The sequence below is a fragment of the Hydra vulgaris genome, chromosome 06 (genome assembly GCF_038396675.1).
Source record: "Hydra vulgaris chromosome 06, alternate assembly HydraT2T_AEP".
NCBI lineage: Eukaryota > Metazoa > Cnidaria > Hydrozoa > Anthoathecata > Hydridae > Hydra > Hydra vulgaris.
Window position 1 is genome coordinate 50,050,335 of NC_088925.1, and position 12,166 is coordinate 50,062,500.

General features: G+C 25.9%; 1 protein-coding gene across 3 annotated transcripts in view; it reads right to left on the reverse strand.

The window, feature by feature from the left end:
• Positions 1-12,166, reverse strand: part of LOC100207336 (uncharacterized) — a 59,187-nt gene that overhangs the window by 21,042 nt on the left and 25,979 nt on the right. For 2 of the 3 annotated variants that reach the window (XM_065800393.1, XM_065800392.1), the window contains exons 9-12: positions 11,010-11,063; positions 10,856-10,911; positions 10,309-10,394; positions 852-945 (exon numbers count right to left, since the gene is read on the reverse strand). In XM_065800393.1, the coding sequence (XP_065656465.1) occupies positions 852-945; positions 10,309-10,394; positions 10,856-10,911; positions 11,010-11,063 (290 nt within the window). Of the gene's footprint in view, positions 1-851; positions 946-10,305; positions 10,395-10,855; positions 10,912-11,009; positions 11,064-12,166 lie in introns of all 3 variants that reach the window. The other variant, XM_065800391.1, reaches the window with a different exon arrangement.

Genomic DNA, 12,166 nt, shown 5'->3' on the forward strand with positions numbered 1-12,166 from the left:
CTTTGTGGCTGGTGAGCCTAAATTTTTTTTCAATGTACATCACAACAACAAAACAGACATTAGGCTATCCCGCTGGATGTGGTTAGGCGCTCAATAACCTAATGACTACGCTGACACTCATGCACACGTTCATTCGGAAGCTCCACAATGCACGTCGGACCAGCACTCGCTGACTATGTGTCCGGATCTAAAATCTCACTCCATAGCACATCATTCCACACCAGCACGGGGCAGTAGCTCTTTTGGCTAAGAGCGATGGCTTGTGGCCTACGGTGACTAATGTGTGCATTCGATCAATTGAAATCCATTCTGTAGGTCTTACGTCTGGCTCTGATGTGCTAGCCCATAAGCGCAAGAAGTGAGTGTGTTTAGTTTTCTATTCACCCGATTTAAAAGTAAACAAAAACATAACGAGACCATACGAGACGACCAAACGGTATATACTAATGCACTACACCATCACACCTGTAGACATCAACAGTCTCTAAAATCAGTATATCAAATATTTGTTCTTTGTTGCATATGTTCTACACACAGAGTGACTAGAACGTTAGTTGTTTCTCCCCATGCCCCTTATTGTCTATTCTTCGTTTTTCTACTTCACAAAAGTCTTGCCATACATTTTATATTTTCTTATGAGTTTTATTTTTTATTCAATGACACCATCTACAATCTGTTTTTATTTTCACATCTCCCAGGTCTACGTAACTGGACAGCTCCGTTGGTCACTTTTTGCAATTTTTGTGTTGCATAAACAATTATTATTGTAATAACTAAAAATAATTATACATTATAATTATTTTATTAAATTATTAATTAGAAAAATACTCAAAAACTTTAAACAATTATACCTGTTAGGCTGTCTATACTTTTTAAAGTTGCTGAGTACATGAAGATTATCTTTTATACGCTGATGTATGACGGTCAGGTCAGTATTTTCGTTATGTTAAATACAATGTTAAGAAAGTTTATTCAAAATTATAATAAATTTCTCTCTTAGTTCATTGCATATATTATTTAAGAAAAATAATATATGCAATAAAGACTCGTTTACATTGTAACTAAAAAAAGTTAAATCTAGAAAATCTATGGACATAATTATGCTTACAATTTACAAAAAACCTTAATTTATTTAAAGTTATAGTTTTTGGTGTGTTTCTAGAAATAATTATCAAATGAATTTTTATAGAAATAATAACTATCAAATAATTGTAAAGACCTCAATAAGCTTAAAAAGAAAATGCAGAAGAAAAAAATTACTTTTTATTATTAAAAAATATTATTAGCTAGTTTCAAACTTAGTACAAATGTTTTAAAATTAAAAAGTTTTGATATTGGACAGGGGTTGATATTGGACAGGGGCCAGGGTTTGATAAAATATAGCCGGGAAAAGGTTTGTGACCAGGGATGCTTAAACATTTATATATCCTAAAGTACATTTTTTTATATTCAAACTTCATGTTATATTTTGTATATATAAGCATATATAAAAATCATTATGATCATCATAATCATCATCATCATCGTCATCATCACCATCACCATCATCAGGTTTTAGACTTCCTTATTTATGCTGTTTCTCTAATATAAACAATCTAGAGCATTTTTTTTTTCTTTAACTAAAGCTCATTCATAAAATATATAAGGCACTTTCTTAAAGTTTTCTTACTTCTACCTTTACCATTTAATCCTGAAGCTGGTACCTCTTTACAAGCTAATACCTAAATCACTTTAAACTTCTCTAGCAAACGTTGTTGGATACAAAATTTTTTTCTAATCTGTCCTCTTAACTCTAACCCATCTTCATGTTTTTCTTATATATACAACCTACAACTTTCTAAGTCTTCAGTTAACCATTTTCTAGTTTTTAACCCTATCCTCTATCTAAAATAACTCACAACTTAATAGTGGTTGCTTGCAACCTTGTTGAAAGTAAATAAGAGTTTAATAATATATAACAGGCCTTGTTTTTAAATAAAAAACAGCTTAGCTCATTAGCACTTCGTAATTTTGACGTCATAAAATTATCTTTATTTTTTTTATTATTTAAGGATAATAACTTTTTTAAACTACCGCAATAAAATAAATTACCGCAAAACAAGTTTATTTTACTAATAAAGAAAATCAATTTTGTAAATGTGCATATTGTGGAATGTCTATTTTGTTTCAATTTTTTTTTAGTTTAATTTTAAATAATTAAATTTACATTTTTAATCATATTTAACATAAATTAATTTCTTTCTTTTCTTGACATTTGTATAAATGAATTAAAATATTTTTTTTTTTTTTTTTCATTATTTCTTATAATTGCATCTTCGCAAATAATTAGTTTTTACTTTTAAAAAGTTATAAACAAACAAAAAATATTACTTGTTAAAAAGAAAAAAACTCAAGTTAATTACTTTACTAGCGCTTTTTTTTGTGACAAACAAAGATTTATGTTTTCAAGTATCATGTCAAATCAGCAGGCTCATGTCACCACATGTTTTAAATTTTGCTAATTTTTTTATATGTTAAAGGGTCTATGAAAATTTGGAACCTCCAACTCCTTACGGTTCTTGAGATATTCAGGATTCTATTTTCTTTTTTATGCTGACTCAGCATTTTTTGCAAAATACTTTTTTGTTGTTAAATAGCAATATTTTATGAACAAAATGAGGTATCATCCTTAAATTTTGTACATAGACAATCTTCTACATGGCAGATACAAATTTTGAATTGAAAATTTTTTTGACCACCTTAATTACATGTAAATTAAGGCATTAATTACATGTAAATCAAGGCATATATTTCGGGGTATTTTGACAGTCAAAATGGTGATGTCATCTTGATAATTTTTTTTTAAGGCATTGTTGTAACTTACAATACAGCTACCAAACAACAATATTAACATTTTTTGCACCTGGTAGGGCTCATGATCTAAAAGGTAGGGGGTCTATTAAACATTACCAACCCCTTCATTTTTCATTTTTTTTGTTAAAAACATAAAGACAAGTGAATAGGAGAATTTTTGAGAAAAATTGTGCCAATTACACATACTCACATAAAGTTATTTCTTAACTATATTTGAAAAAATAACATACTAATATAAAAATAATGCATTAGAAATCTTTTCTATAAACCTTTATTACTTTGTTCAATAATTTTTTCTAACTCAATTTCTAAAATTTTATATGTGACCATTTGTTGTAGATAGCGGATCAATGGTACATAAATCATGATTTGATAGGATCTAACACATCTCCACGTCCAGGCCAAGAAAAACTTGGGCTGGGACCATGTGGATGCGTAAATTGTCATACTTGCAAACTACATAATCCATATTATTATAAATAACCTGCTGCACAACCAGCTCATTTGGCATCTGCAAGGTTAAATGCCTGAACACCAGTTTGTTGACTTTTTAAAAGAAATCTTTTGTAAAGAAATTATACATTTATTAATTGGTATAAAATGGTGGAAGCATCTTGTTCCTGGCAAGGTCCTTCCCATAGTAAACCTTGGTTGTAATGATGATCCAACTTCATTTATTTCTGTTTTACTTTTGCCCCTGGTGCCATCACAAGCAGATTTACCATGGCTTGTAGCAAAAAAAAAACCATTCAGCATCAATATCAAAGTCTTCTTTGTGATGGCAAAGATTAAAATAATTTCAGAGTTTTTATATTGTACTGCACATCCATCAGTGAAGTATTTAATTTACTAATTTGTAGAATGTCTGCTTTAATGTAATTGATAATGAGCTGTTGTATTTTATATACAAAGTATACATCATGCTCAACGTCATCAAAAAGAAAGCAAAATGACTCAGATATCAGTTTACCATTTGATTTATAGTATATAATAATAGGATGAAGTGTACATTTTGGTTTATTCCAGTGGTAACTTTGCACCTCATCCTGAACAATAAATTCAAAGCTCTCTGCAGTCACTAAATATAATACACTCATTGTGATTTAAAAACTCTTTATAGTCTTTAAGGTACTTGGCTTGACTTTTGATGTTGTAATACTTTTTTTTTGTTAAAATCAATGAGATGTTAGTTTATCTATTTTATTGCATATAAGGTCACTAACATCTTAAATATAGATTTTTTATTTGATCAGTGTAGTTCTATCTGTACCCATTGGTTAATTGTTATTTCTTTATCACTGTTGTCAAATTTTACTGTTAAGAATTCTTTTAAAGTAGTTAGCAGTACCAGAAAATATCAGACATTGATCTAAGAGACATGATCATGATTGCAAACAATCATTCCCATTAAATCTCTATAGTCTTTGTCAACTAAAATCAATAACAAGTGTCATCTACAGTTTTATTAAAATGTATTTGGAGCATCAGTTAACAACATTCTGATGATAGATACAGATACAAACACTATGAGTTCAAGGAGTTTGTGGTTACACACCATCTTGGTGAAGCCTGAAAAACTTTGAAAATTCAACATTTAAATTAGAGTGTTCAGATTTAAATGCTACATAAAGTTTTTTTAAATAAATCAATATTGGTCTTTTTTGCATGTGTTGCCTGTACCCTATACTGACAAAATCTTTGTTACCTCAAAAGGTAATGCTACCAAATATTGATAAATATAATTAAAATGATATAATAATTATAAATTATAAATTTAATATTATAAATTTCATGAACTTTGATAGTTATTTTGATTTTTTCACTTTTTTTTTTCAATTGAAAGTTATAACATTTTTGACCCAAGCAAAATACAAATTTTATACTGCAGTAGAATGTCACTAATGTAAGTTATAACAATGCCTCAAAAAAAATTATCAAGGTGACATCACCACTTTTTTGTTAATTGTTTTGTTAATTATTAGATAAAATAATTTAAAAAAAAACCTGGTTCCTTGCCAGGTTTTTTTAAATTATTTTATCTAATAATTAACAAAACAATTAACAAAAAAAGTGGTGATGTATAATTATTCGAAGCATTCCTTTTATTATTTTTATTATTATTTTTGCTGTATTTATTTTAATTTAGATACCAGAAAAAAATTAGTTTTTTAAATCCTGCAGACTAACTATAAAATGACCATCCTCCCAGCATTTTATCATGCGCTGGCTTTAAATTTTAAACTGAGAAGACTGATATATATATCTATATCTATATCTATATCTATATCTATATATATATATATATATATATATATATATATATATATATATATATATATATATATATATATATATATATATATATATATATATATATATCTATATATATATATATATATATATATATATATATATATATACATATATATATATATATATATATATATATATATATATATATATATATATATATATATATATATATATATATGTATATATATATATATTATTTAAACAACTTTAAAATGTATTCTACAAAATAGAGTGCTTAACATTCTTTAAAGAACAGAGGAATTATAAATTAGTAGTTTTTGTTGAGTGATTTTCTAATAATTTTATATATATATTTTTTATAATTTACCTCCCCAAGGCCGAGAAGGCCACTACAGATAAGGAGGCTACTTGCGGTTATAACCCTCTCTAAACTCTATAACTCCGAAACACGAACCTTGACGAACAAGGCCGCTGCACAGAGAAACAAGTTGAGCGCCATACTACCAGGGACGTGGTGGGAATCGAACTCGGAACCTCTCACTTATGAGGGAGCACTCTACCACTACATTACTACTGCATATAACATATATATATATATATTAGCCATAGCACAGTAGTTAGTGGGCTTGTCTCAGAAACTAGAGATCCGTGGTTCAACGCCACCTCTGGGCAAATTTAATAACACTGATAAGGAAGGAGGCGTGAACTTCATTTCAAATGCTCTTTCGCTGTGCTTTGTGATAAGACCGTAAGGACTTCTTAGGGCACCTAAAATAAATAATTATATATATATATACATATAATATATATATATATATATATATATATATATTATACTGCTGATTTATGTAAGCAGCGCTGAAATAGCCTGCTGCCAGGGGCTTCAGTACATACATCGACTGACAAATAGCCTGACTCGCAGTGGAGTGCTGCTACATCGACTGAGGGTTTGGGATGGGGCAGCAATCTTTTTGTTCATTACTCTTTGTTTTATTCTTCTTTTTCTAAAAAAGCCGTATTGATTTAGATAAGCAAATCGAGTGAGCAATTGCTCACATAAATATGCTATAGTAGATATATATATATTAGCCAAATTCATTTGACGTGGTCTGCACACTTATGTTTACGATGTAGGGAAAAAAATAAAAATGGTAGTTTCTCAGTTTGATAAAGTATCAACAAGTGTTCTACATCTTAATATTTATACTTTTTCAGGTCAGATTTTTAAAACGCTTTAACTGTATTGTGCTTCTGGTTTATGCTTTATAATAATATTAAATCAAAATATTTAAATGGTCTACTCAAATACTATCATTTACCAAGATCAGAAAGTGTAAAAAAAAACTATATAAAGTTGTTAAAAACAAGTTTATCAAAAGAGAGATAAAATACAAACAATTTCCCAGACATTATTATTCCAGTTTAAAAATAAGAGAAAAGATGTGAAAAAAACTGACTAGCTAAAATAAAACTTAAATCAATCTTAAAAACGATGATATACTGAAACAAAAATACAATTCAACAAAGAGAAAATTATAGTTATAAAAATTATAAAAGGAACCCTTCATATATACAAGTTCAAAAATAAAATTTTGAAAATGTTAAAAATGCAAACTTTAAGTTTTTATAAACTTTTTTAATGGTTTTAACATAACAAAACCAGATCGCCAAATTTGACTTTAGCATAGCAAAATTAGATTGGAAAACATGATTTCAAGATAATTTAAATTTTTTTGTTGTCTTACAACCATATATTGAATTTTTTGTTTCTTCAACAATTACTAATTGGTCTCTAGTAAGTATGATTAAGAAAACGTAAAGTTTTGCATCTGTAAACTCAATCTGTAGCTGGCATTGAACATAACATTGAGAAAAAATTTCTACTTGTTGTTCATGGCCCAACACAATCAACACAATCTTGAGTTTTCTAGTCTAACAAACTTCTTGATAGACTTAATTTATCAGGACTACAACCATATTTATCATTGATTAGGCTAATAAAGTAGAGACATTTTTCAACTTTTTTTTCAACTTCAATTTTTTTGCCCTAGAAAGAAGTTCCTAATAAGTTACTTTTTTGAATATTTTCTAAATTGCCTAGGCTTGGTGGAGATGTCCATTTTTAAAAAACATTCCAATTTAATATAAAACTTAAAAAATTTCCTAAAAAAAACAAATAAATTACATAGTCAAACAGCTGTAATTTTATGTTTTCTGTGATCATGCCACTCTTGTGTTTTGTTCTATGCTTATGTAGTTAATACCACATCGTTTTGGAGCAATGAGGTAACTAAGGTCATTATTTACAATACCATTATTAAAAAGCACTCTACTAATGACAAATATGCTATGACTTTTAAACCACCATATGTGCTTCATACATTGGTATTTTTAGTATGATTTGGGATGATATTAGTGACACTTTTGGTATTATTTTTAAAAGTGTTATTATTTCTTAAAGTATTATTATCGTTTGAATCATGTGAGTTTTTTTATATAGAATTCAATGTTTTCAATTTTATTGTTATCTATGTGAAGTATTTTTGGATCAAATAATAGGGTATTAAAACAAATATAACCTGATAAAACAAAAGCACTTCTTTGTGAGTATTTGTAATGTTAATGTTGACAAACAGATGATTTGCGTTCAAATTTCAATTTTATTAGTACAAAATAAACATGTTACAACTAAACAGTCATTTTTTAAAAGTGTTATTTCAGTTTCTAAACAATTAATGACACATCCTTTTAAAAATAGTTTAGTTCTGGATCTGCTGATATAGCAATTATGTCATCTCTTTTATTTTATTTTTTTAGGACTCAGTTAATCTTAAAAAATGGTTACACTTGGTAACTGTTCTGTTCAAGATAAAGCCTAAACTTTTTCTTTATTAGTTTTTATTTTAGTTGGTGTCTTATGTGAAAGTAAGCAGCCCACTACACAACCTGCTAGAACTAACAGGACAACTGCAATGTTCTATTTCAGGATTAAATCAATCAAAAAGTAAAACAACTGATTTCAAGTAGTCACTATATATTTTTATAATCATAGATTTAATGCACCTAACATATAAACAGGTAACTATTTTAATTTGCAACTTTGTAGTATTCTTTATGCTTTTTCAGGAAGTCCGCAGTTCCCTTCTTTTTTATTGTCAAAAAACTTGTAAACAAAATCTTCACTAATTTTCTTATCGTAAAACATCTTGTTTGATGACCTTTCAACTATAATTTTAGGCATTATATATATTTATTTATATATAGTAAAAAAACTAAATAACTATAGCACTCGATTTATTTAAAACATTACTCCGAGTTTCACGCAAATAGCGATCATCAGATGTTGCTGATCAATATATTGCTCTACTTTGGTATTGAGCACTCTTTAACAAGAAATATTCACACAATTACTACAATCTATATATATATATATATATATATATATATATATATATATATATATATATATATATATATATATATATATATATATATATATATATTTATATATATATATATATATATATATATATATATATATATATATATATATATATATATATATATATATATATATATATATATATATATATATATATATATATATATTCCTAAAGTATAGGTATTAAACTTATTGTTTTTGTATAAAAATGGCACCTAACTACTCTATGACATATAACAAGATAAAACTAAGGTTAGATTATGCCAAAGCGCATTAGTTTAATTGAGGAAACTAATTAAATTTATTGTTTTAAAAAACCACAAAAACACAAAATAAAAGATTAAAATGTTTTTAAAAACATTCTGAATGTTTTTTAAATTTTTTTTATAGATAAAAACATTCTAAACATTTTTATATATATTACAAGTGCTTTCAGTGCAAAATAATAGTAACTGCCTGGTTTGATATAACTTTTTCAACAAATATTTAGAACTCTCTGCAAGACAAGGTTGCCAATGTCGCTAATATTGACATTTGACACAAATATTGACATTTATTTATATATATATATATATATATATATATATATATATATATATATATATATATATATATATATATATATATATATATATATATATATATATATATGATATATATATATATATATATATATATATATATATATATATATATATATATATATATATATATATATACATATATATATATATATATATATAATATATATATATACATACATATAAGGCCGCTGCGCAGAGAAACAAGTTGAGCGCGGTCCTACCAGGGATGTGGTGGGGATCCAACTCTATATATATAAAGAAAATAGCGAAAGAACTTATGTTATTTTCATGTAACGTAAGTTAACAAAAACATAAAGTTTTGTTTTTTCTAAAATTTAGTTAAAAGACTTCAGTTTTTTAATAATATATGCAGAAGAATATTAAATGTTATGTTTTTAGATTTAAAGTTTTAAATAACGATGCTTAGCTAAGCATACTTTTAAATTTTAAATTAAAAAGTATGTTTTAAAAGTATTTTTTAACAATTTTAAATTTATGTAACGTAAGTTAAAACTACATACATTTAATTAAGCTCTGGCACTTTTTAGTTAACAAAATGAATTATGTCATTAAGTAATTATTATTTCGTCGCGTTGGTTTGACAAGGTTCTAACTGAAACTTTTAATATAAGGAGAATTAAAGAAAAAAATCTTATATTTTTTTTCAATGTTAATTAAAATTATTTACATTTTTGTTTTTTTATTTGTTTATGCATTCTTATTTTGGTTATATAAATAAATAAAATAATTATATAAATATTTTTCAGACATTAAATTAAAAAAAAAGATTAATTTGCTTTTCTCCTAATATAAAAAAAATCATTCAGAACCTTTTTTATTTTTGTTTTAGTAAAACAAATCGTTTGTTTGGGGGGAAGGGGGGTCATTCATAAAGTACCTATACCACCCTATACTTGTCTATTCTTAACCCCTTCTTTCCTGTCACAAACGATCACATATACCCCTCTCCCTCCTAAACTGTGATACAGGTTTATATTTATATATATATATATATATATATATATATATATATATATATATATATATATATATATATATATATATATATATATATATACATATATATATATATATATATATATATATATATATATATATATATTGAAAGCTTTGAAACATTTTAGGAAAAGATATTTTCTTTCTCAATTTCCTGACCACTTGGTAGAACAAATACTTCACTTTCAGATATATTTGTTATAAGTTCTGCATCAGATAAAGATCTAAAAACATTAAATTGAACATAACATTAAATCATCAGAAATTTATCAATACCCAATATCACCACGCCAGATTCAGAAGAAAAAAAATTTAATGTATTGATTCGTATAATAATGAACAAAGATATGTTTTAATTTTGAGATTTTTAACAGCTCTTAAATTTAAATTTATAAGCTTTACAAGACAAAAAAAGTGAAACAATATTTTATTAGCATTTCACAACAAATCAAAAAAAAAAAATACAAAATAATAATTAGAAATCGATAAAGACACAAAAAAATAAATAAAAGTATAAGACAAAAAAAAAAAGAGTTTTATATACTTTTTGCACCAGATCATTTTACTATTTTAAAAATAACCTCATAAAAAAGTAGATGACTGCCATAATAACAAAAAAAATAATAGTATGGTTTATAACAATTAAACTAAATTATTTCAAAACAAAAAAACTATAATAAAATACTTTATCTTCTTCCTTGCTTTCTCTAATTGAATTGCTTTCCGTTCAACAGGCAGAAGCTATTAGCAACAACAAAAAAAAAAGAAAGATAAACAATAAAAAAATTTCATTGTCATTAAAAAAAAGTTGTAAATAAAAATGCACACAGCAATCTTACTCCTTTCTCATCAACATCATCAGAGCCTGAATTGTCAGAGAAATCATCATCAGGCTAATAAAAAAAATCTAATTATATTAAACAATGCAACAGTTTCAGTAAAAAAAATTATATATACAAACATACAACTTATTAATTTATAAATTATAAAACTAATAGTTATATATTTAGTCATTTTTTTTGTTTTTTCAATTAAAATTTGTAACTAGTTTTTAATTTTGTAACTAATTTTTAATTTTGCAGTTAAAGTTAATAAAATGAAACAACAAGATGGCTTGTAAAAAACTTATTATGAAAATGTTTACTGTAAAGAGTACACAATTTGTAACTAGTTTTTAATTTTGTAACTAATTTTTAATTTTGCAGTTAAAGTTAATAAAATGAAACAACAAGATGGCTTGTAAAAAACTTATTATGAAAATGTTTACTGTAAAGAGTACACATAGCTATATTTAAAAATTCATGGAAATTAGTTGATATCAGATAGAGCGAACTTCTTCCATTTTCAACACTACTCATCAAGTCTACAATATTACAGAAATATCCAAAAGTCAGCAGTTATAGTACCATTTGAAGATGTAGCACCAATTATAGTATCTGGTGGAACCAATTATTAAAATGATGCAGCTTTAATGCAAGAGAGTAGGTGAGAAAAGATAAGTGAGATAACAAAGCAACACATTGCAATTGTTTTACTCCCTAATATTAAATTATCTCCCAAATATTAAGTTGCTGAGTCATGTACTGGTCAATAGTAAAAGTAAAACTGTTTCTACAACTCTCACCCAGTTTCTTAAAGTGCAACTCTAATCCAGTTTCTTAAAGTACAACTCTCACCAAGTTTCTTAAAGAACAAAGGATTATTTTAAGTAAAAATAGTGAAACAAACTGCAACTGATGCAGCTCTTAGACAGAGATGTTTAATTATTTAATAGCAAATAAACTAAATAATAAAAATTGAGTAAGAGTTTCACATCTTATGTCCTTGATAAAATTAAAAAAAAAAAAGAAATGGCTTTCATTTATATGTTGAATCTTTTCTAGTACAAATAGTATAAACATTTACAAAAAAAAAAAAAAAAAAAAGATAAAGAAATTTATTTGAAATGTTTATATATTTATAATTTAACTACAACATTCAGATGTAACAGGTATAT